Source organism: Dermacentor albipictus, chromosome 1, assembly GCF_038994185.2.
Source record: "Dermacentor albipictus isolate Rhodes 1998 colony chromosome 1, USDA_Dalb.pri_finalv2, whole genome shotgun sequence".
Classification (NCBI taxonomy): Eukaryota; Metazoa; Arthropoda; class Arachnida; order Ixodida; family Ixodidae; genus Dermacentor; species Dermacentor albipictus.
In genome coordinates, this window is record NC_091821.1 from 132735219 (window position 1) to 132762309 (window position 27091).

At 42.0% G+C, this 27091-nt stretch overlaps 1 protein-coding gene across 1 annotated transcript; it reads left to right on the forward strand.

Annotated features, from left to right (window-relative positions):
- The first annotated feature begins 235 nt into the window (after window positions 1–235).
- Maf1 (repressor of RNA polymerase III transcription Maf1) lies at window positions 236–25350 on the forward strand. Its single transcript, XM_065424522.1, has 6 exons — window positions 236–918; window positions 1870–2019; window positions 2123–2279; window positions 13140–13384; window positions 14717–14803; window positions 24278–25350. The coding sequence occupies exons 1-6, from the start codon at window positions 836–838 to the stop codon at window positions 24297–24299; spliced, it is 744 nt and encodes a 247-aa protein (XP_065280594.1). The 5' UTR covers window positions 236–835; the 3' UTR covers window positions 24300–25350.
- Window positions 25351–27091: the final 1741 nt, after the last annotated feature.

Genomic DNA, 27091 nt, shown 5'->3' on the forward strand with positions numbered 1-27091 from the left:
AAAATATTAATGAGTAACGTATGATGAGGTTTTGCGAATGTGTTTCAGTTTTTGTTTCTCAAGGGCCTTAGAGTTACGTTTAGGCGATGAAAATGGGAACCGCAATCTGCGGTGGTTTCGCATTCGCAATCCAATATTTCAAAATTTCAAGATCAAAACACTGATCAAAACACTGATAACCTACCCACAGTAACGTGAGAGAATAAGGGCTCACTCTCATTCGAGATCTGTCTTGTTTAGCACAGTCCTAATGTAACTCATTAAAAGAAGAAGTAAAAAAAGAAGACATTGTTATTATTCTTTTTTTAACCGAACGCCGGTGACGAGAGTAGTGGCATATTTTAGTTACGTTTGGATTGCCTGAGCTGCGCGCTGCTGCGCTTGCCAAGTGAAAGCTTTGAACAACGCCTCATCGCTTTATTTCAGGATACTTCAGGTGCTGTTGTCTCGCGGGGGTGAAGTTTATTTGCCTGCCGCGGTTGTCGGAGCTCGACCATTTGCCAGGAGCATTCGGTGACATAGTTTCAGAACGACAGCGCAGTTGACCCGAAACAAGACGCCATTGTTGTAATCCAGATGAAAACAGTGATCAGCTGTTGTCCAGAAGTAATGATCGCTGGCCTTAGGTCGAAATTTCAGAGTTTTGGCCTCACTACGAGTTCTGGAAGTTCGAAGAGCCTTAAGAAAAGTAAAAGAATAGTGGAGCACCCTCGAAGATTTGCGGAAAACTTTTTCGCCTAGGCTTATTTTCGTGTCGAACGTTCGAACTGTGACGCGATCACTTTTGTGTTCCTTCAATATAAATTGGTTGCGCGCTTGTAGTCTCAGTGGGACAATGAAGCTTCTGGAGAGCAGCCGCTTCGAGGCCATCAACTCAGCGTTGTGCTTCGAGACTGGTGATTGCAAGATTGTTGGGAGGTACGTGCAGAGCGAAAGCTCGAGCTGGAACATCGCATAAGAAAATGTGTACTCGGAACGAGTGCTCACCTAAATGTCTGCCATGTACAGGGCACCCCGGTATTTTCGCCAAACGCAGATTTAACGGCGATTGGTGATGTCAGAAAAAAGTTTATCTCCTTTCCGAGCGATAGAAATAAGGGCGTCGTATTAAAGCGAGAATGTGTACTACCTGATATTGATGCTCTGAATTCGTGTGCAGTAAGCTGCGTAGGCGCCCACTTGCGAACTCCTGGTTGTTTTTATTTCTACAGGAACACTGCGTTACGGAGTGCGGTAGCCGTGCTAGGACCATTTTCGCCAATCTTGCAGTTATTACGCCATATCAGAATTGGCTACTCATATTTTCATTGCAACAAATACTCTCATCCTGCATTTGATTGTGCTGCGCGTGCTTGACAAAATTGCGAGTTCAGGCAAAGTTGCGATTGCGTTAGCGCTTGAAAGAACGGCGATCTTCAACAAGAAGAATATGTTGCCAATGCTCTCCTGCATTATTAATAGCATAATGTTATAGACGTGAAACAGTGGGCACATTTTCAAAGGCTTTGTCTGGTTATGAGAGTTGCTTGACGTTTTTTGTTTGCTGGATTGGAGATAAACAGGAAAGCTTGGAACTGCAAATTGGCGTCACCACTAGTTTTCTCGATATGAAGACTCTTGCGCGCACGCTTTCCGAGTGCATACTTCTTTTAGAGAGTTTATTTATATTTCAAGTGTGTGTGTGTGTGTGTGTGTATATATATGTGTGTGTGTGTGCGTGTGCGTGTGTGTGTGTGTGTGTGTGTGTGTGTGTGTGTGTGTGTGTGTGTGTGTGTGTGTGTGGAGGTGCTCTGAAGCAGAACTTTGTGCATGTTTTCTACAGTGAACGATAGTCAGCACTGCATGTGAACTGTTATATTCTCTGCCCAGGATTGAGAGCTACTCCTGCAAGATGGTGGGAAGCGATAAGCGGTTGTTCAAGACCATGAATGCTGAAGCAGGTGGTGGCCCAAATGACTTGCAAGCACTATCGCCACCACAAAGTGTACTCGTCTCGCAGAGTCCAAGCAGACTTTACAGGCAAGTCATCCCACATCTATGTTGCTGCAACCTACATTGCTACTCAGTGTGCTGTCTTTAACTTGGCACTCATATTTGTCACTCTTTATGTCCCTCGCTGCAGCCGGAGCCAAAGTGATGATGGAGAGTGCCACTTATGTGACACTATTAGTCGCAAGACACTATTTCACTTGATTGGCACCCTGAATGCATCCTTCCATCCAGATTATGATTTCAGCCAGGCCAAGAGTGACGAATTCAGCCGGGAGCCCAGTCTGGATGTGAGAACCATTTTCAATTTTATGCGATAGCCTCCGTGATAGCTGAAGGGTCTTTCTGTATATATATGCTAGAAAAGTTTGGACCGTGTAATTTTGACCAAAGTCATTTAACCGCAATGATGAGGATGCTTCTCCTAGGGGTTGCGATATTATCATGTCACTGCTGGAAGATGCACAGACCTTGTTCTATTTTCTAGAGATCAGTGTTGTAATGCTTCTCCACTTGTTAAATAATTTTATGTGACCATCGACGGGCACGGCAGTCAGCACCATGTCATGGAGTACAGCTGTGTTCTGAGCATTGTCCTGTCCGAGAATCATTTGCTATGTTATTTCATACAGCTCGACATAGCTCCTGTGGCCTATCTGATTTCAACTTAAGTAGAAATGTGCACACAATAGTTTTCATAAGTGACTGCAAGTGATAAATAAGCTCATAAGCAGCAGGGGCTATGTCAGGCTGAATAGCATAACCTAGCACACAAGAGGACGCTGCCTGCATGCACCGTACGTCGCCATTTTCACATGTGCGTTTTGTGACACAGCTCTTATCATCTTGCCAGTTGGCGTTGTTGTGGGATTATAAAACGTTGTAGAACTGTTCATACTATTCATCATTCAAACTTATCCAAAATTTGTATTGTCTCATTTAAGTGTTGTGATCACTGAAATAAGAGAATTGCCCTTTAGTTTAAATTTGTATGAGTTGAATATTGACCATAAAGTCAAGTATTGCATATTATACTGGTGTCACATGGCGCACTTTAGATCGCGATCAAGCTTGATCTGGATCGAAGCTCTCTACTGTGATTGGCTCCCCCGTGCAGCTTGTGTAAAGGAGTCTATCACGATCGAGAAATTAGATCCGGATCGGGCCTGATCGCAACCAAAAATGCACCGTGCGGCACCGATATTACATCCAAGGCCCCATCACTGGAGCACCTAAATTTGTTTGTTTCAAACAGCCTGAATGTTGTGTGTTTGCCACACAACTGCTATAATGCACTGTTTTGTACAAAGAGTGTATCAATACATGTATTTGTGGCATATTACAACATTGAAGTAATGTGGAGTAGCTTTAACTGCTAATAAGTATAGTTTTATTGGTCTCGAGATGTGTACTGCGATTATATAGACCAATTCTATGCACATTGTGAATGTCAGAAAGTTGTTTTCGTGACGAAAACAAAAGAAAAACAGGAAAAGCTCTGATAAACAAGCCTGCGCATATACAATGTCTTATCGTGGTTAGTGAATCACTATTTACTCAGTTATTTGTTTTATATTATTTCTTGAACTTGGACAGAATAAACAGGTATTTCGCCCTCACATTTGTGGTGAAGCTTTCCCAAAACCATCCAGCCTTTTTTCTTTAACAGTCAGCTGTGCAAGTAAAGCTCAAACTTTTTTCCATTATACGGATTAGAACTGTTATTGCAGTGCTCTGTCATGAACAAAAACAAAATGTAAATGAGACGATTCAAGCATATAGGATGATCATTGAAAGGTGAAACTAGAAGTGGAGTACACTGGCATTAAGCCTGACACATCTGTAATCTAGGTGTTTGACTTGTTCATTTGAATGGCCACTGCATATCATTTGTCTACAGTGGTACATAACTAAGAGTCGATTTAGAGCATTTGAAAAGCAGAGTTGTGGTCACAAATGCAGTGCAGCCGTGTGCTTCACACTCAGATCGTGGTTTTGGGACGTAAAACTCCAGAATTTTTATCCAGAATACGTTCATTCAAACCTTGATTGGAATCATTTTTTTTCTTTACCTTATAGGGGGGGGGGGGGGAGGGAGTGTAACAAGCTTTCTTAGGTGGTGATGCAAATTGCAAATTTAAATGTAGTTACCATCCTCCTTATGGAGCATGAATTTTCGTGTAGTGGTATTTATGTGATAATTTTGAAAATAAAATTGTTAACACATTTGCATGCTGCTTAGTCAAAATGTCAGCTTCTAGAAGCTGTGCAAGAGTTTGTTTATTTAAGCTGGTTAGCTACAGGACACCCCTATCATGAGAAGGAAAATGTGGAAAACAAAAACATGGTTAGAGCGCATACGACAGGCTCTATCAAGTGGTCACCGGCAGCTTGCCACTGTCCTTGAAAAGTGCAGAATCATTGCTTCTGCTAGTACCAACATATAGAGCAGAAACATGGAGGTTAACAAGGAAGCTTGAGAAGAAGTAATGTGCCATGCAGTGAGAAATGTTAGGAAAACTGATAGGCTAAACATTAAGAGACAAGAAGACAGCAGCATGGATTAAAGAGCAAATGAAGGTAGCCAATATTCTTGTTGAGATTAAATAAAGAGGTGGAAATGGTGTTCGGGAGGCCATATAATGCTTAAGTTAGGTAACTAGAAGTCTATTCAAATTACAGAACGGGTGCCAGAGAAAGGCAAATGTAGTCAAGGATGGCAGAGAACTAGGTGGTGTGACAAAATTAGGAAATTTGCTGGTATACGACAGTGTCTGCTGGCACAAGACAGGGGTAATTGGAGATCGCTGGGAGAGGCTTTCTTCTTGCAGTGCTCATAAAATAGCCTGATGATTATAGTCAAGATAAGCCAAAGCAGTTAATGTACAGCATGGTCTATCTGTGCTATGTTGCTGCATATACAGGGTGTTTCAGCGAATACTTTCAAAAATCTTTAAATGTTGCCTGTGGCAGATATCACAATTCTAGTTCATGAGCTGGTCTACTCGAAGCGGCGGACAATACTTGCAAAAAAAATTTAGATCCAAACTCGACTAATTAATAAACATTCACTAATTAAGTTTTGACTAATTACATTGTGGCCCATGTTGCAATTTACAAATTCCAGCCGTGGAGTCCACAAGCCGGATCCACTTGGAAAGAATTTTCAAGATGACACCAGTTTTGATATATAAATTCCCGAACTTTGCAAAGAAATGCATTGGTGTTCCAGTTAATTTGTTAACAAAATGTCGTTTGATGCACTGAGGCACACAAGTAACTGGAACACCAATACATTTCTCCGCAAAGTTCAGGAATTAATATCTCGAAACTGGTGTCGTCCTGAGAATTCATTTCAAGTGGATCTGCCTTGCGAAGTCCACTGCTAGAATTTGTAAATTGCAATATGGGTCATAAGATAATTAGCTAAAAAGCTAAGTAATTATTCTTAATTTGTCGATTTAGATATCAATTTTTTGTGCAAGTAGTGTCCGCTGCTTCGAGTAGACTGGCTCATAAACTAAAATTGAGCTATCTGCCACAGGCAACCTATAAAAAATTTTGAACGTGTTCGCTGGAACACCCTGTATATTGAGCACGTATTTTTTTCTTGTTTTGGCAGACATGTTCTGATGCGCAAAGGAAAATGTGGGTATTTTTGTCTGACCAAGCATAGTCACCTTTTCCTTTGTTTCTTGTCTAACTTCTTGCCTATAACTTTTAGTGAGTTTTGTAAATTGTGGAAATGCAGCATCTCTGGATATGTTGGATGGTTTGTTCAAAATTGGGCAAAACAAGTTATTAGTGCTTTGTGTCGTTCTAGCAGTGTCCTCTGCCACATTTAAATTCAGGTTTTATTTATTTGTTGCATACTGCCAATCCAAATTGCAGGAGGGCAAAACAATTACAGATAAAGTGTCAATATGCAGTTACAGAGTTTATACAACATTATTTGTGTCTGAGGAAGCAAAACTCATGCAGTAAAAACATAATGAGCAGACACACAGCACGTAATGATCACATTCAAGAACTGTACTAGTACATAAATACACAAAATTTTAACTGTGGGTAGTAAGCAAGTGATCTTCAAGTAATGTTAAAAATTTACTCAAATCATTAGTTATACGTTTGGGTAATCTATTCAATTCTCTAATTGCCTATAGGAAGAAAGGATATTTTAGACAGTTTGTGTTTAAACAGTATTCTTGTAAGGTTAGTGGAAGTTTGTGGCGTGATTGTCTAGTTTTGCATTTAGATATAAATCTTGAGCTGTCGATACTTATGAAGGAGTTTGAACAGCATGTTTTGGTGTGGAAATTTAGTGCAATTAATGTTGAGAGTCCAGATCTTTCAATAAATTCTGAGGCTAAATTAAATAGACCATATTTATTGTAGACAAACCCAACGGCTTTTCCTTATAGACCTTCCAGCTTGTTAACTAAATTGTTTGTGGCCGGGAACCAAACTACATTTGCATGTTCTAGTATAGGTCAAGTAAAGATGCTGTAGGCTAAGAGCTTTGTTTTAGGTGGTGCAGATCAGAGTCACCTTTTACGGAAGAATAATCTCTTTAAGGCAGATTATGCAACATAGTTTATGTGTGCCTCCCATCTAAGGTCGCTTGAAATCACTAATCCAACATACCGTATTTACTTGCATAACGATCGCACTTTTTTGTCAAAAAAATTGACGCAAATTCAGGGGTGTGATCATTACGTGGGGTAAATTTCCCACAAAAAGAAAAATTTTCTTTTTTCATCCCGCATTGGCTGCAGTGTGACAAGTAGGCGGCTGCCGCTTTCAGTGCGGGACACCAAAACCAAAATGGCGGCCGGCAGAGCAAGCCAAATGCGCCGAACGCGATTATTTTTCTTCTCGTGAGTACATTGCGCGCGTTGAAACAGTTTCTTCCGTATCAGTAATGAATAGTATAGTTAATATTGGAAAGTTTGCGACAATAACGTAGCCATGTCTACTTTGAGGGGACAGAAACAGAGATGGGCACGCTTAGCTGCCAGTGACATAGAAACACATGGCGGGCATGTTGCAGAAACTGCGGCATTTGTCTTCACTGCTATCCTAATACAGCACGTTTCCGCTAAGGGTGGACGTTAGCTGCGTTACAAGCGTCAGCGTATGAATAGGGTACACTTCTAACGTATCAGTGTAAACGTGGCCACTATCATTGCCACGTGGGAAAACAATAAGAATCAAAAGGCGCCCTTTCTGTTGTTGTTGTTGACCAAAACCATCATGAAGCCTACAAATAATAAAGCTGAGGCAAGTTTAGTTGTAGCTTTTTTTTTTTTCATGGAAGTTCGGAAAGCGATGCAAGGAATAAAATGAGGCATCTGCTTAAGAATGTTGGGTGCATGCAGACCGCTTGGTGTGTCTTCAAGAGTCGTTCGCGTAGCATTCGACAGATGGTAAGCCTGGTCATCATCAGCTAGACTTGGTGCAGGACATATTGCTGCAACAAGTTCAGGGTGAATTTTGACGACAAAATTCAGGGGAGCGATCATTATGCGAGTAAATATGGTACTTATGTTGCTTGGCTATGGTTAGTTGCGTGTCAACAAGGGTGTAAGAAAAATCTAATATGTTTTGTTTACGTGTTATTCTTGGCAAAGCTGATTTTCTTACATTCTGATACCGATATTAAAGCATTGTTGAGGACAATATGATCTGAAGGACAGTTGATTTCTTTATAAATGATTCAATCATCGGCGAAAAGCTTTATGTTAGTTCTGATGGATGAGGGTAGATTGTTAATAAATATTCAGAATAAGATAGCCAGGACGCTGCCCTGTGGTACTCCTGATGTAACTTCTGTTACTTCGGATTTCTTCAGTCGGTGGAGCATGCGCTAATCCAGTCTGTAATTGGTCCTTTACATATTGTCACTTGTAATTTTTTTTATTAGTTTTTGATGTGATACCCAGTCAAAGGCTTTAGAAAAGTCAAGTGAGATAAGGGCAATCTGCTTTTGTCTATCGATGGCCAAAGAGGTACTGTGTATTAATTCGATTAATTGTGTAACTGTGGAGAGAGCTTTACAAAACCGGTGTTGAGAAAGTGACAAATTACGTTCATTTTCAGGGTAAGTAATATTATGTTTAAGAATTATGTGCTCAAGTAATTTGGATATTGTGCTTGTTAATGATATTGGGTGATAGTTGGTGACATGAGCTTCACTGCCCGACTTGTGAATTGGTATCACCTGGGCCATCTTGCACTCGCAGGGCAAGGTACATAAAAGTAATGACATGTTGAAGATTATATGCAGATAATTGGCTACCCACAGTGTAGCGGGTGAGAAAATCATTTGGCATATTATCAGGCCCTGGTTTTTTAACGTTCACAAAAAATTAAAAATACCTGCTTCGTCGTAGTTGGCACTGCGAATCTCAACATGTGATGGGGTGTGATTGTCTGCAGTGAAAATTGAGTTAAATTAATTATTAAATAAGTTAGTGTTCTCTCTGCTTTCTTTGGGGGACATTGTACTTCTGATGTTTTGGATTTAAGTAATTCCAAAATTTTTGTGGTGCATCACTTAAAAAATTAGGTAATCTGGAAGAAAAGTAGTGATTTTTGGCAGTGGTTATTCTAGATCTCATTGAACTGATAGGTTCCACAATGTTACTTTTAGTTATAAGCGTCAGCGTTCATTTAGAAGATTTTCTGAGGCACTTTGCATTTTGCATGAGTAATGTCGCGATTTATCCATAGATTAATTTTTTGTTTTCTTGTCTTTGGTTGGTACGTAGTAAAAAATAGAATGTGCTACCACTTAAATTTCTGCCACAATGATTCGATATCAGCATCAGAATGGTAAGCAAGCTGCTCAAACGAACTAAATACGTGTGATAGGTGGTCAAGCATGCTAATGTCATTAGCATTGTTGAAATCGAGGAAAGTTAAAACGGATTTGGAGGGCTTTATGCGATCACGCACCAGAATGGATCACAATACTATCTTGTGGTCTGATATGCTGTCTATTGACCCAGCATTGGCTTTATCAGAGGGAAAATGGTCGCTGAGAAACACCAGGTCAAGTATATTTGAGGAACGCCCCTGCATATGGAGAGAGGTTAAATGTTAGCATCGTATCAAAAATTGTCGGAAGAGAGTGTCTGATTTTGCATCGTGAGCCAGTCGATATCAGGGAGGTTAAAATTGCCACCCAGTATAATCCTACATGTAAGCACATGAAAGTGCAGGTAAGCGTACAAGAAATGCATAACATCTATGTTTGACAAGGGGCTCCAATAAATGCAGCCAACAACAACTGGACAGGAAGTAAAGTGTATTTTACAAAATACAGCTTCCACCCCTTCAACGTTGGGAAGTGCCGTGAAAGCAGAATCTTTTCTGATTAGAATGGCTATGCCTCCCCCACGTGTAGTTCTATCTTTACTTAAGATTTCGTAATTAGGCAGTGTTATCTCGAAGTCCCTAATGTCACGTGACAGCCACGTTTCATTGAGCGCTACAAAGTCGGGCTCAATGCTGAGTAAAAATGATTCTAGCCAGGTTATCTTTTGACAATTTTGTCTGCAGTAGTTGGCTCACATCAACCTGAACCCAGTCATGCTGAATAATGTGTGAATGGTTTCTAGTTTCTAGACACACACATGTACAGATACACATGGACAATAATAATTTACACAACACCTCTGCTGCAGTGACCAGGCTGAGTGACCCCAATGACTGCTCGACTCTCATTGGGGCCATTAAGCAGCGGCAATTGAGAGCACATTCAGTGGGCCCACATAGGTGCTCTTTTTTGCTTTCTTTTTTATAATGTTAATGTTTTAAGGGAGTACTGACACAAAAAATTTCTATCTTGTTTTTTATGCTGCAACAAGTAGCTAATGACTCAGTAATCACGGCACGAGACGACAGTTAATTTTTTAAGACGACAGCACGACAGTTAATTTTTTTGAGCCTTGTTTGTAACGACCATTCCAAGTCTCGGTTTGAGAGAGCACGAGATGGGCTAAAGAAGGAATGTAAACACAGTTGGAGATGTGATAGCACAAAACTGTGACGTACGCGCGCCAGCATGCTCGCTGAAGTGCGAGTCATCGCGAGCTTCGTGTTGCTAGTTCGTCTGCTACTAACTACGCCTGCACATGCTTCGCATTTGTCTTTTATAATTGTTTCAGTCTGTGGCGGTAGTTTACAGTTTCGCAAGCAGATTACATGGTTACAAAATGGCACGCAATTACCTCAAGCTTCGTTGTGTTGCCCTGTGTTCTCTGGTCTCGACTTCTTTGGAGGCAAGTCAGGAGTAACCACACAACAAGCAGCTGCCGTGGCGGCATGTTGCTGGGCACAGCGTCTCATGAAAATTGAAGCTTTCTCCGTGAATGTTTACAGTGGCTGTGCTCTGCGATCCCACAGCATGTCTGATGCTTCTGATGCTCGCGTACATTTCAGCACCTGCTGGTGACAGAGTTCTTATTGTGTACTCATTTTACAACGTTGAACAGCACAGCGCTTCGGCCACTCCACTTTGTACGGCTTTGAGGGGAACCGTCAGAAACACATCGGAATTATGACCCTCTTGTTCATGACAATTCACCACGCAACAATAACGGCGGTTATGACAATTTGGGAACATGCACTGCTCACTGTAGTCGCTGGATTTGCCTGTTTTTGGCATGGTTTGCTGGAGAAAAAGGTGCTTGCTTTCCGTGACCTATGTTACAGGTGGTAGCACACAAGGTCATGTGTACATTGCAAGCACTTTTTGAGTCCAAAAAAACTATGCAGAAAACAACACACAAGTGAGACTCTCATTACTCTGTGGAGTGTTGTCATATCTGTACTACTCAGCCAATTTCTTTCGCCACCAGGTTGTGCCACACGGCATTCAAAACTACAGGCTTTCAGCACCATAGTGTGTGTATCCATCCAGAGCACACCAAAATGTTCTACTTACATATTTATAAAGTTCTGTCACAAGATGTTTCATTGGACAGTAATTTTTTGCCTTTAAGTGGTCGTGAACCACTTTATCAAAGTGATGAAATTTATTTGAAGTTAAAATAGGTTATTGCAGGAATACTTTGCCGCAAGAAGTACTTCAGTGCATTCAGCAGAAGCAGAGTGATTGGCAATCAAACGTCCACTGCACAGTGCTTGTACTCCTTCTTCAATGAATTGCACTGCGAAGGCTACGGCGTAGCGGGGCATACCCACAGTGCTTCGCCTACTGAATGTCACCATGGCACACAGTTCACATTTGATTTTTGATGCTCACGTAGATGCCACTGCTTCTGATTTTGCCACCTATGACACGTCAAGTGCAGTTGTCCTCAGTGAGCCGCAGCGCTTTCAGACAGTGGTCTTGTCGTGGCACTCTGCGGCGACTTTGGTATTTATGCTATGTAGCAGACTGCAGCTACATGCAAAATTAGTGCATATGCGCAGTGTTTGCTTTGTGCATGACAGGGCTTGAGTGCGCACTCACACTTATATGCTCCAGTCTGGCTGTGCTACATTTTTCGGACCAGCTTTGTCCTGCACCAGCTTGACTGACAGATAGTAGCCACATCCAACTTGTGCATTTTGAAGCACTGTCAATAGCTCAATACGAAGTGAAGTCTGCCACTGGAGCGGTCAGGAGCGAGTGTGCTCTGGCAAGCGTGCATGTGGTCTGACCTTAAGTTTCGCATGGATCGAGGCTAGTTGAGTTTCAAAACTAGACGAAATTAACGAGACCCGACAGCAACAACACTGGTAAGGAGGGTGGCCAAAGTTTAATACCTACACTGGCGGCCGCGGTTGAGCGTGAGCAGACGATAGTTGGCTTCTTCCGGAACTACACAATTCTTATCATAATTGGGAAGCATATTTTCGCTTACTTCAGCCTGTTTAATAAACTGCATCAATAATTATACACAGTAACAGTAGGAAGAAGCATACTGATTCAAACACCCCTTCTTATTGATGTCAGCTATTGGCCAATCAATAGCGGCTGTATATGGGAATCTGCTATATTATGAAATGAAGTGTCCAGAAAAGAGTAAGGAGCAGGCTTCTGTTTAAAAGAAAGCATTTGAGGAAAGGGTGACTTCGAGCTCTGCTTGCAAGCTCCACGCACCGCAAACAACTGCAAAATTTGGCTGAGATGTTTGCAGCAGCGTATGCTGTCTGCGGACTGTGTTTATTCACCAAGCCTGAGGAATTGTTCAGCACCCCTTTAAGAATTATAATTTCTGGTGATTATCTTTCTGGACACAGAAGTGGCATAGGGAAGGTTTTATTTCAGGGTGGGCAGAGGTTGAGCTTGCCACCTACAATAAGCACACGCTAACATAATATGGCGGCCTGAGAATTTCAGAATAGAGACGTGAGTTGGCAATTTAGGTGTTAGACCCCAGACCACCCTTTCATATGCAGCTGGGACTCTTATAGTCTCTGATTGAATTTAACAGAGCAAGCCTTTGTGGCCTCTTTGTCTTGAGGTTGGCGAGTAAACACATTCAGTGGTTAGATAACGAACATTTGAACATCTCAGCCAAGTATTGTAGCTATTTGTTTTGCATGCATGCTAAAAAATGGCACATAAATACAGCTCCCCCATTTTTGAAAGGGAGGGCACCTATGTTTAAAAAACTGCCAGCCAGCTGACATCAGGTGGCAATAGTCCATAGATGCCAACCATTGGGTGATTGTTTTTGACCATAAGTTACTCTGCACAACCTTCCGGATCTGTCACGAATAGCTAGGAAACGGGGAAGTGATGGTCGTTAACATGTTGCCTGGTCCTGTGACCACTCCGTCAGTGCTTTTAGGCAGCTTTGTCAGAGGCACTTCTAGAAAAGTTACAAGTATGTTGTGGAAAAAAAGAAAATACAAAGAAAGATGCGATGGGTAGGGCTTTGCTACTGGCACCACCCTTGCCAAGGAGAGTGAATTAGTTGAGGGCGAATAGTAAAAGCAAGCATTGCATTCCTTACTCCACCTTTTATGTTTGCCTTTTTTTTTAAATATTTCTTGAAAGACCACATTGCTACGAACATGTTTGTCAGGTCTTGGGGGGAAAAGTGTTTTAGGGCCCCTTTGAAATGTGGAATGTGTGTCCACTGTAATCCTTTGTCGCTGAGTTGAATGACACTTGTTTTCTTGGCCTGCAGTGGGTGATGAACACTGTGGACAGCAACCTGTTTGCAACAGCTAACCAGGCATACAGCGCACTTCGAAGCCACCTGTGGGCAGCTGTGGAAAGTGAAATCTCACTGACTGAATGTGAGATCTTCAGTTACAACCCAGATCTGGCCTCAGATCCGTATGGGGAGGATGGTTGCCTGTGGTCTTTTAATTATTTCTTCTACAACCGCCGGCTCAAGCGCATTGTCTTTTTCACCTGCCGGGCAGTCAGGTGAGCTACTGGCTTTGTCCTTCAAACTGGGGAAATCAAAACATACTGTTAAAGGGACACTAAAGAGAAAAATAAGCTTAGCTGTATTAGTAATAAAACGTTTCTACAATACCAGAAAAGTCATTCTTGCTGTGAGAGGAGGCTTGGTAAACCAGAAAAGATGCAAGAATGAAAGCTGGGTGGCCAATGCCATCTTCAAGTTCCTGCACGAGCTCACTGACTTCGAGGGTTTTAATGCCAGCTCTGCCGGCCTAGTTAATTTTTTGGACTACAAAATGGACTGCATTTCATTTTAAAGGAGCTAAAGACCAAGGTTAGCAAGTTAGAGAATTTCTGCTGCATCATACTGAAATGCGTGATGTCACACTGACGTGCTGGCATTCGGGCAAAAGAGGAGGGGGGGGGGGTAGACTTTGGTTACATTTCTACTGATCAACCTGTGACTTTGAAATTGAAAAAAGAAAACTTCATTTGTCTAAAGTTGTTTAGTGTTTCTCTTTAGTGTCCCTTTATAGTGAATCAAGTACAGCACACTTGCAAAACATTATATTGACTATAACAATAGACATTTGTGCATCACCAAATTTGTGTGTCAAGGTGGTAAAATTGCTTTTCACCATGCCTTCATGCCACATTATTTGTTATAACAACTGAATCTAGCTTGTATGAGCAAGCCTAAACAGAAAAATAAGACGATGTTTTGAGTTAGGAAAGAAAAATACTCTGTCATATTTATGGGCAAAGTTTCTTCATTGATGTAACATGCCAGAGAAATTACATTAAGTGGGAAGCCTGTGGGGTTTTTTCATAGAAACATTACTAGAAAATCTGGCAGAGCTCCCTAATTGGACATGAATAATAGTAAGTGAGGATTGATTTCTTTGCAGCTTGAGTAGCTGTTCGCTTAGCGACAGTGACCAAACAAGCTTATTCGTTGTTTTTAAGATTAAACAAAGAGGTCACTGTCAATTTAATGTGGTCTATTAGCACTCTTTGTATGTCTTGAGTAACTGTGTTGAACTATTTCGTTGTTATTGAAAGGGAATTATTTTTGATGTGTTACCCTATTTAGCATATTTGTGTGTTTTTGGAAAAAGTGTGCTGTAGCGTTACTTTCGTAGAAAAGGAAAGCTACAGCTAATCAAGGCATTTTAATTCACAGTTGCGTAGCAAAATGCAAACAAATAAATATGGAAGTATCTAAAAACTATTTTTTTTTCCCAAAGCTTGTAGAAGTCTGTGGCCTTTCTTAGACTGTGATCGCTATGATTTAATCGCTTACTGTTCTAATGCGCATCTCTATAGATTTGTAACATGTATTTTTTCATACAGTGCGAACAGCTTTGAGTATGGCCGAGATGATCTGGAACTCGAAATGAACATGGAGTTGGAAGAAGAGTCCGTGGCCAACACCAACAGGTTAGCATCACTGCTGTCTGAAGTTCTTAATATGTTTAATGAGTTGTACAGAACAGAGGTGCTTGAATATGTCAGCGGCTTCAGTTTTGTAAATAATGTAAGTGGCCTACATAATGCTAATGACAAAATTCTGGTTCAGAAATGCGAAGAAATTCAACATAGTGATGTGTCATTGAGTAGGATATTGCATTCACTGACAGGGGCCATCGCTTTCAGTATGCACCATACTGTGAAAGCTCCTTAATTTGACCTGTGTTAACCCAAAAAACTCTGATAATTTGGACTGTCTACCTCATCCCAGGAAACATGCATTAGCATCAGATGCTAGTTAATTTGGAGGTATTTGCTGGCACATTGGTAAATTCAGACAAGTCCCAGAGTGTAGCAATCATATAGCACCACTATGTGCGAAGAAAATGCAGCAGTGGAGTGCGTGTCACCACATCATTTACCCAGCAGACATCACTAGTGTGTGGTACTGTCGGTGTCAAATGAAACGTGAATAGTGCAGTGCCTAACTCAAGGTAAACTGCACGCTGTCCAGTCATCACCATCGACAGGCACACACTTCCAGTTTGACTGCCCTGCGTGATGATGTTCCCTTCGTGCTGCGATATTTTCGTTTCTGTTCTGGGTAACTGAGCATGTGTTGGTGGGCTAGTTGGTTAAGCATGATCACAAGGACGGCGCTGAATAATCAGTGCACCAGCACTGATTATTGCTGAATCAGTGCTGTCTCGTGTCCCCCTTCTTCGTGTGTTGTTGTATTCAGCGCCGTCTTTGTAATCTGTTCTGGGGCTCCCTTTTATGTGAAGGTTAGAAAAGATGACGGTGCAATAATGCTTACTGGCACAAACTCCGTTCACATTTCATTTGACGCCGATATAGCACATATGCTTTTGCTGCACTGGGTGATGCTGCTCGCCCTATATTGTGATATTTTAGCTTCTGTTTTCTTTGGTTTTTCTTTTGTCGCTTTCAAATAGAAGGGAGCTAGAACAGAAATGAAAAGGGGAGCATCATCGCACAGTGTGTTCAAACCGGATGAGCGTGCCTGCCAATGGGGATGACTGGATGGTGCGCAGTATAACTTCAGTTATGCTATCCGATGTTCAGGTTTCATTTGATGCCGATGGTACATAAGTGACGTGTACATAGCATACACCTCTGGTTTAACAGATGTTTCACATCTGTCGCCATGGCTACAGGTAGTGCTGGCCAATGCTCCCAGGGCTAGGTTATAATATGTGTACATAAATGCTGAAGAAAGTTGATGAAGGAATAACCGTCACTGTAGCTCATTTGGTAGAGTACTGCATGTGTAGTGAAGGCTGTAGGTTTGACTCCATGCAGTAGCTAGTTGTCTTCCATTTTCATTTTTATTATTCGTTTATTATGAATGTAAAATTTTATTGCATATTTATTTATTTTCCATAATTAACTATACAGTTCAATAAAGTAATAGTCATATAAGGTAGGAGTGTGCGAATATTTGAAACTTTCGAATAACGAATCATCTGAAGATTCATTATTCAAATCCTATAATCACTATTCATAAATGCAAATACTTTTCGAATACTTTTTAAATATTTAGGAACGTCAACTACACCCAAATGTACATAATATTGGAGCAAAAGAACAGTAAATTTTCACCCCCATGGGCATAGTATAAACATAAAACATGAGAACTTGTGCAGTGGAGCAGGTTATGTCACTTAGGTAGCCATACTTTACAGGCTGTGCAGAAGTCATTTGCTCTCTCTGATAAGCCAAATCCAAATGCATATGACTAAACTACTTGCTTGCTCCTAACGCTCCATTTGTGCTTTTAATAAACAGTGCTTCATAATGTACTATGTATGACAGAAGCTTGCTTTTTAAGAATGCTAGGACGGGAATGTCGTATTATATTAATTGGGGTAATGGTTTCCATTATTCTAAAACTCTTCAAAAAATATTCTATGTTCAGTTTGATTCACTTCTGGCACTATTCAGTTCGTATTCAATTTGTTCTCAAAAGTCACCCCAGTCGAACCTTGTTAACTCGAACCTGCTTAATTCGAATATTCGGTTTATTCAAACTGACGCCATGGTCCCATCAAAGTTATGTGTATTCCAGTAGGTGAAGACGCCCGGTAATTTGAATGTGCAATCATTTGCAACTGTTAATTCAAACATACTGCACTCCAACAATGCTCTCAGTAGTGCACCAAATCACGTGGCCGCGCCTCCAACCAGCATTACCCTGACCCCACCATGGAGGAAGAGCTTAGGAAAGACTCCTTAATGTCGCGCGCGAACAAACGAAAAAAAAAAAAGAAGAGTGGCAGAAATTTGTGCGCAGGTGTATGCAGGTGCACATCACCGATCACTTCTGTTAGTGACGGTTTAGTGACTTCTGTTAGTGTTGCAGCACCACAATGTACCCCAGAGTCAATGTATAAAAACGTCTGAAATTTCGGATGCAAGAAACCTTCGCCGTCCGATTTTCCGGACTTTTCTGCCATGACCGCAGGTCCGAAATGGCATTAGTCGAAGCCACCACTGCAATTTTAATTATTGCGCCGCCTCGAGCTGGTGCTCTCGCACGTAGATCCACTACTGGAATAACAGGGAAGTGAGATGGTGTGGTGGTTTCCAACAAGAAGTGGGCTGGTGACGTGTAGGTCGCAAGGTTGCTTTTCGGGGGGTCTGCAGGCGATCAGGAGGCCAATGTAAGTAGTAATGAAGAAAGTCCCCTAGGGGAACCTTGGAATAGCATCGCCATCAAGAGAAAAAAGAGGAAAGCAAGAAAGAGAGCTCGCCATACAATAGGCTACATAAACATCCAGGGCAGCAGAAGAAAGGAAAAGTGGGTAGAGATTTAGGAGCAGTTAGGTAGAGAATAAATAGGGGTGCATGCGGTTACAGAAACGCACCTTAGAGACTCGGAAGAGCCGCCAGTGATTGAGAACTACTGTAAAAACCGGACTATAGGTCGGACCGGAATATAGGTCGATCCCCCAACTAACGACTTCTCAAAAAAAAGAAAAAAAATTTAATGGCAAAAGTACCGAAAGACATGACACCCTTACCGTGAAACAAATGCAACTCAGGGGGTTGCACAATGGTGACAGTATTTATTTAAATGCTGCTCGCATGTGCACCTGGGCAAGTTTTTAGCGGTATCGCGCAACCATCGACCCGCGTGCTTGTCAGCACCTTATTAACGGCGCTGAGCAGCGAAACAAACGAGATACGCGCATCTGTACACATGCCCTTACTTTCGCTATTTCGCCGCTCCGTGCCGTGATGACAAGGTGCTGACAAACACGCAGGTTGATGGTCGCGCGATACTGTTAAAAATTGGCAGGGTGTACAGTACACAGAAGGGCACAAAGTGCACAAGCGCTACTCCGAATCAGAGCAACGCTTTTGAGCAGAGTCAGATGACGAGTGCTTCTCGCTGCCCAGTCCATAGGCGTGTGCGATCTCTACCGCTTTCAAACGGATGCATTCGGCAGTCACAGGCAGCGATCTTACACGCGGCTCTCAAACGGACTCCGCAACCTTGCCTTCCAGTTCTGCAGTCCGCTGCGATCCGGCACGAAATGACGTTTTCTTTTGGTTGCTGCAAGTTTTAATACGTTGCTTTTGCCTCCGCCACTACCGAATGCTCTTTTCGGATACTTCAAGTTCGCGCTGTGCCGCCAGGTTGCCGTGGGCTTCCGCGTACTCAATCGCCTTTTTCTTGAAGGCGACGGTGAATTGACGTCGGCTTCCGCTCATTTTGAAACCAAATGAAAATGCAGCTTTTAATTAATATAACTTTGCGACAATGGAAACGCAAAATGCCGGTGCCACAACGTCACCACTCCGCCATAGACGCCGCGCTGCTGCTGATGGCGATGGCGGCTGTTTACTTCATCCGCCCATTGTTGCAAGACTTCCGTAGTTTTTCTGCCAATGTCCGGTATATAAGTCGACGGTCAACTTTTCGCGATGGTTTTTTGAAAGAAAGTTCGACCTATATTCCGGTTTTTACGGTATGTTTGGGAAGGGTTTAACAGAACTAAATCGGAAAGAAAGGGCGGTGGAGTTGGACTGTTCATCCATCAGGAAGCCAAATGGAGAAGAGTAAATTCAAGCTGTCAAGAGCATCTTTGGTTGTCATGTACAATGAGTGGAAAGACAACTTGGCTGGGCGTAACCTATTCGTGGAACCGAAAACCGCGCTGAAAAAAAGCGAGGAGAAAATAAATGAAGATGGGGCCCCTGACATATGCGTCACGCAATGCTCAAGGTCCAGTATGGGAGAAAACAGGGAAGGAATTTCACGTGCAGAGGCCAGACGGGGCAACTGGAGAGACTATTTCACTTGGCAGTGGAGCTTGCGTCCTGAAATCATGGGTTCGCTGCATGGAAATGTTTCTATCTCAGCTATTAATCAGCTGATATGAAAAATTTTTGCTGCAAAACGCTCCCTAGAGGACACGTAACAACTTGCAACATATAACCAAAATTTGCTATGGGGCCTGGTGAGGGGCCGTTTAATTATACACGCGTGCACCCGCCGTCTCCTATCACGCTACAAGCATTGATCCCCCTAATAACTCACTGCAATTTGTAAATACGTGAGAATAAGCCTTGTGGAACTTCCCACTCGTGTTAGCTCAGTGAAGATGCGCCACTGCAGTTAAGTCCTTCACTCAGTTAGCTTCCTTTAATTTGAACTTCTTTTAATTCAAACAAATTTTCGGTCCCCTTCAAGTTCGAACTATCGAGATTTGACTGTATTTGCACACCCCTAATATAAGAACATGTAATTTCCCCTGTGCTTTCCTTGGTCTTTTACTAAAGAGCTGAGTTCCTTGATTCCCCTAGTTATTCTCACTCCTTGCATAGCGAAGGTCTCAACTTCGGAAGGTAGCATATATTGGCCAGTTGCATGCTCTGAAGATAATATGCTTTGTGACAGCTGCAGCTTAATGGATGTCCCACATCCACTGTCATGGCCACAAATGGTGCTGAATGATGCTTCCTGACTTGCCACTATTCTTGTAAACAGGGGTCCTACCTGTTATAGACGTCTCCTTGAGTACGTCACGGCATTGGTGATGTCACAGTGGGACATCACCGGTGCACATGCAGTGGCTTTGGTTGGCAAAATGCCACCTCCACCAGCTCTTGGTGCAGTGCACTCGCATAGTGCTTAGTGTGGGTGTGCACCACATGGACGCTTTCTTTTTCTTTTTTCTCCATGTACCTCCACAATCATCCTGTCAGCCAGATTATCAGTATTGTGTGCCGAGGAACATTGGTGTTTAGTAAACTGTATGCTGGAGATGATGGCAGTGCTGCCGTTATTACTTGCGGAAGTGAACAAAATGGTAGTTTGTGGTGGACTGTGCTATAAAGGATAGAGACATTAACTTTTCTTCAGAAATGCACCACATTTGTTGCAGTGTGATAAAGTGTGCAGCGAAAAATAGGGACGGTATGAGCTCACCTTTGCGTAGGGAAATGGACCACTTTGTTGTATGGACGTGTGTGTGTGGCTGGTGTAATGTGTGATTAGCAATGCATCTCCTCTGTGAAAATGTGGACGTGCTTGACGTGTAATGGGGCAGTTGCAGTGACGAGGCGTTGACAGAACTTCATGGCCTGTCATTTTTGTACAGGTGGAAATAATTGAGATGCGCTGATCAGTAAACACATATATCTCATTGCCGTCTGTGCTGTGTGAAGGAAAAAAATTTGAAGCATAAGCTATCGGCTTGAAGGTATGACTGTAAATGAGCTTCTAGCATGCTTTTAACATTCTTTGAATAGCGTGTCCCTCGACACAAGGAATATGCATGCGCTACTACATGTTTTTACCATTGCAGAAGCTGTGCATGTACAAAAACTTCGGGATTTGGGATTGTACAATAGGCAACCTACTAAAATTATTTCGCTTTACAGCAGATCTCATGGGTCTTAACCCTTTCCCTACCGTAGACGAGCCGAGCTTGTCTACACGCTTTGTACCGCTCCCACCGAAACAGACCTGTAGTCATCGGTGCTGGAAGAAGCGCTTGTGCACTGCTGCAGTCAAGCTACCCTGATGAATTTTGTTTAGTTCATTTTGACTTCAACAGATGGTGCAGTAAAAAAAAATAAAAAGCACATTCAAAGCTTGCATTTTGGCCGATTAACGTTTCAATGCTGGCAACTGGGACTTAAAAATGATGTCCTCTTCTGTGTGTGCACATGCCAGCAACGGCTTCACTCTGGAAAAAAGGAAAACAAATTTTGCGAAACATTTGTCGGACTCTGATTGGAAGAAGTTTGAATTTCCTTTGAGAATGGCAGCGACGATACTGAGTAGCATACCTATTCTGAGTCGTCAGATTCAGACGATGACAGCTTCTCAACATGTCAGCAGCAGACAAGGTTTGTTTTTACAGCCGCGCCTGGCAAAAAGGTACCTGTGACAGAGGACGGGAACTGTACGCCGTATTTGAATTGTTTCTAATGAATGAACTAACAGATCTTTTACTCCGTGAAGCCAACTGTTAAACATATCTGGTGCAAGGAACGTGGAGTAGCACTCTGCACTATTCCGTGCTTCGAAATGTACCACACCGTCTACAATTTAGGGATTTGGCATCCCTTGCCACAAGCATGAGCCCCACTTGTCACAGTATTGTTATTGAATTTCTAAATAGACAATTTTTGTAACGAGGACTACAGAAAGTCTTAGACGCTCTGCTGTGCAGTGCAGTGAAACCAATCCTGTCACCGTACTTTCAAAAAAATATTTTGCGTGTATCTTATAAATAAAGTGCTTTTAAGGATATTTTCTTGTTTCGAGATTTGTAGTTATTTCGGCAAATAAAAAAAATCAGTATCTTTGTATTATTTTTGGCCAAAAAACTCTGTAGGGAATGGGTTAACTAAAACAGTGAATTTCCTTCTTGTATGTATTTTTTATACTTACCATTGTGAAATGAAATTTATGCTGTGATGATGCACATAGACGCGCAAAACTGGGTCTTCTAAAGTTAAAAGCAGCAATGGGCAGGCACAACGAAGTAAATGCACAATAAATGATCAATTATTTATATGTGCATTGTGCATTCGCATTGCAATGACTAATAGGTAAAATTAATTCAAATATTGTGTTTAACATCCTTAATCAGCAGAGATGTCTTATATGAAAAACACCTTAGCCACCTGGAGTTTTTTACTTTGCACGTAGAGTATGGTAAAGGCTGTTTTTGCATTTTGCCCCCATCGGAATTTAGGCGCCACCACGGGGTATACCTGATAATTGTAGACGAAGTTAATCTTGTATACCATGTAATATCACAGTGAAAATGGGCACAAATTAAGTACATTCCCGTCAGTGCTATGCATTGTCCGAAGACCATTCATTTATGTGAAGTGTTGTTTTGGCACGGGGCAAATGTTCTTCTGTGGCAAAATACTTGCATTCAAAAGTCAATGAAATTTTTGTGACTTTCATCTACAGAAGAGCCATTCTTATGAACTCACCATATGCTGACTTATAGGCACCATGCACTTGGAAATAACGCTATGTTGCTGTGTCAGCATATCAAGGACAGGTACTTTCAAAGCAAAATTAGTATAATCTGTCACTTCAATTAATTGTGATCAGAGCAAATTAGGCACAAGCAATGCTTCTATGCAAAGAGATGCGGATGGCTGAACGTTTTTTGCCAACCAGTGCCCACTTCGGAGGTGTGGCGGATGGGAGGGGCACTCACAGTGACGTTGCACTGCTTGCAAATGGGAAGAGGTCTAGGGCACTTATTTTCTATATGTCAGCAGTGCCGTACAATCTCCGAGCTCATTTGGGCCATGGGCTATGTTTCAAATCATCTTGGGCACGGTACTACATATACGTTCGTATATCTGGTTTGCACCAGTTGCAAGGTGTCTTTTCTGCCAGTTTCATTTTCCTTTGAATTGTAGTTTATCACGAATTCTCATGCGTAATAAATGCTATAAAATTGCGAAATATTTATTCCCCTATGTTTTTCATTGCGTCATGAGGTTGTAAAAATCAAACCCCTTCATGAGCATCGATAACATGCTTCAAGAAGTTTGTAGTTGTTCAAGAAAGAACACTTGTTAACATTCATTACACTTGGTCATGGTTTTCTATATGTAGGAAGGCTATAGTTTTCATTCAAGGGGCAGTTTCATGTTGGGCAGGTGAAATAAAAGATAACATGCTTAATGTATTCCTTATAGCAGCCCATTTCAGAGGGTGGTTTGTCAGTTTCGGGAGCAATGTGCTGCAGGTTTTCTGATCTTTAGTTCGCAGCACTGGCACAGTCTTCATCAAGTATCAGGCTCAAATATGGCTGAATGTATTCTTAGACTGTTGGAAATGCTGGAATTTGTGTGTGAGGGGTATATTGATTGATTGATTGAGTATATTGATTCCAGATAAGCAGAGACATTATTTGTATAATTAAACCTCAATATAAGAAAGTCGGTAAAATTGGCAATTTGCTTCGTTACATCAAAATTTTGTTGTATTGAAATGCGCCTTTTAATGCAAATAAGTACAGTCACCAACCTTTTCTCTTTTTTTGTTTTTTCTTGCAGGGAAGGGGCTGAAAGATCTTCTGAATTATCTAACAATCAGGAAAAAGAAATTTGAATGAGAAAAATTCATTTTGTTGAAGTTCAGAGTCGGTGATGAAAAATAGTTTCATGCCATGTCGATGATATCTTCACATAAGCTGTCCAAGTTAAGCGAAGCCAGCCAAAATTTCTCAAGTCCACTCCACCCCTGCAGCTGATAGTGTCACACTCAGTAGTACAATGCCATCATGAAATGTGCCAACAGCGAGATGTGAATGCTTTGTCTGCCTCCCGCTTCATTGAGTCTCAGAAATTCGAGATATGCAACCTCCAGTACTAAATTTGTGGGAACACATTGCACATAATGCCATGCAATCTTGGCACGCCCAAAAACAGGGTTCGCAGTCTGCTCAGCTGCGCTGACAGCCAGAAAAGAAAACATGCATCAACCTGTCCCCCACTGGTGCACGCTTGATCACATTACTGCCCCCTCGCATGCTTGCCACTAGCACCTAAAGCATACAGCTCGCTTGGCACTATAGGATCTTATTGCACTTGGACCTTGTATGGAGCAGGACACTGCTTCTCATGTCGTGCAGCCCCTTGTAATTCAACCATTTTACCATGTGCGTCCATGGCGATTTCCATTTATTGCCTCGGTATTCCTTCGTGGCGGCAGAGAAATTTTGTTATGTTTGTCTTGTATAAACGCTCTTTGTTATATATTAAAATTCAATATACATGATGTCCTATAAGAAGTTATAAAAAGTTAAATAATTTGTTATGTCAAGTATTTCATTATATTGAAGTTCGAGGTTTCATTATACACAAATGTACTTCAGTGGTGGTTGTGATATAATGTCCTGAATGGTTACTACTGCTTTTTCCTTGCAGAGCCACGCAAGAGGCATTTTAAGAGTGCGCCTCAAGAATTATGAATCGCTCCAGCAGCAAGCATCCATACAACTTGCACCAGGCACATCACTGGAATCTCCCGTCCGCTTTTTGCACCTGCTCATTCAGTACATTCACTACATTTTCCACATTAGCGCACAAGCCATATAATTGGTTGATCACATGGTACCCTAAAAAATTTGTACATACAACTACATTGTGTACACATCAAACATATGCCAATTTTTAACTGTACAGTCAAGGATTTTAGACAAAAATCTTGCTTTATTGCCCGGTACAACAAATAGTACTTGCCTTTAATGAAACATCCCTTGCCTTTGAGTTGCACTTTCTCTGCTGTCTGTCTTTTCCCTGTTACTCACTGCATCCAGATAGTGCAAGATACTAGAAAGAGCTCTTTCAAACCACACCATGATTGCGATAAACTACGGCTTTTTGAAAATGACCGTGTCATGAAAGGAAAATTTTATTTAAACTTTGTTAGGAATTCTGCAGTTATCTCTGCTTGTTACTCTGATCTAGATAATACCTAAGCAATAAGCTGTAATAGACTAAAGTTCTTTTTCTTGTCTGCTTTTTGTCTATTGTCTGTCTACTGAAAGATTTGTCATGGCAAGGCAGAATTGCCTGTCTAGTTCCTTCAATGTGTGGTGTTTGCATACCTATGTTATCATTGCTTACATTAATGAAGTTGCAGCAGTGATCTGCAACGTCAGACATAGGCATGTCAGAAGGTGGCTTTTTGTCAAATAGATGTGTTTTTGTCTGCATAGCCAAATGATAAATGCTGCTCTTTGCTTGTACACATAGCCATTTGCCAGTACAAACTATAAGAGAGCACTTATAGTAGCAAACCCATCTGTGGTTGTGTTCTTTGCAATATGTTTTTTTCCCATCGGCTGCATGGTGTGACAAGGCAGTAGCTGCCACTTGTTCTGTACTACCGGTTTAGTGTGTGAAAAGCAAGATGGTATGTGCAGTTTTAAAGGTTTCTTTTTAATGTACATTTTACTGCTATTTAATCCAGAATGAATAAAAAAAATTTCGTGTTCCTTGCATTTTATCACTGGCATCCATCTGAGCATGTCATACTTGCATGCATAGTGATTTAATAGCAGCAGCAGATATTCTTTGTTATACATACTTTTTTTTAAGACTATACAAACTTCAAAATATCTGTGGCAGTCGCCACAATTCTAGTCTTTGAACTGCATTTCTCGAAGCGGTGGACATTTATGAATTTTAGCCAGAGTGTGCACAAGGCATATCCATTTGAATGAATCTCGGGATGACACCAGTTTCTAGATTCCCATAGTGTGTGACAAAATACATTGGCATTCCAGTTATACCTGTGCTTCCATGCCTTAAAATGGTGTTTCGTTAAAAAAATGGAACAGTAAATATTTTACTGCAAGTTTGAAGGCTTATATCGAAACTGGTGCCATCCTCAAAATTTATTCCAAATGGATATATGCCTTTCAAACTTGCCAGCCATAAGTCGTAACTTCCAATATGTGCCATAATATAACTAGTTAAAGCCTTAATTTGTGAAATCTTGTTAGTCAATTATGCATTTGGATTTATTCTGAAAGTAATGCAGGGTGTCTACCAACCGGAGATTCTCGGGGATTTGCAGTCCTGAAATACTCTGGGAAAACTCGGGGAATTTGTGCTACTGTCAGGGAAAATTAGCTGTAATTTTATTGAAAGGGAACGGAAGTAGCGCTAATGCTGGCTGTGAAACAGCCTTTTGACGCCGTGTCGTCGGCTGGAGGAGTTGCCAGTGTACAGAAAACGACTGATTTTCCGGACGCCCTATTTTTGGGACATTCCCTATAACCTGGACGGCTTCGCGGCACCACCACGTACCCCATAGAGTCAATGTATAAGAACGTCTGAAATATCGGACGCAAGAACCCTTCGCTGTCTAATTTTCCGGATTTTTTGCCGTGACCCCTAGGTCAGATACAGCCGCTGTCAGTAGTGGCACCGACTCTGCCTTTCTAATCCTTGCGCATTGCTTCAAAGCTCGGAAAGCACAGCGCGTTGCATAATGCCGGATCTTGAAAGTCAGCTTCGCTTCGACACAATAGTGTTACGCGATGAAGCATACGCGAAGTATTGCGGTGATCACACCAAGAGTGCATAGGGCAATTGTCGCGGAACACGGTATGTATTCCTAAATAAAGACGTGCACCCGCCGTCTCCTATCGCAGTGCGAGCACCAATACGCCTAATAAGTGTACTGGTAGGCCTTCAGAGCTTTTTCGGTCGTGCCGTGACGACTTGAGCCCTTGGGGGTAGTAAAAGGCATGCATTCAGCATTCATTTTTTCAGACTGCCCGATTTTTCGGAAGTATTAGCGGCCCCTAGGGAATCCTGAAAATCGGACGTTGTCTGTACAACTGACCAAAAAGATGCTTCAAATGCTCCGTGGGGCGAACGTGCGGCTGAACGATGACGAGGAAAAGACCAACGCATTGAGAAATGAACGGTGTTGCAAATGGGTCGCAAGCCCCAAGGGTATACCGTTGGCCTGGCGGCCTGGGGCACGACTGGAAGCATCCGAAGGTCCCGGCAAAGCATGAGTCGACTGCTAACAGAACAACTTGTTTATTCTAGCATCGCAAAAGAGCGGGCGGTCAGGTCGACCGAAGTGGAGAGACGGGAGAGCACGTTGCTCGACAGAAGAAATCGGAGCCTCTCTCTTGGCGTCCGGGGGCAGCTGCTTTTATAATCTCGGAGGTGAGGGCAAGAAGGAACGTCTCGGGATGAAGCCACGTGACGGCGGGG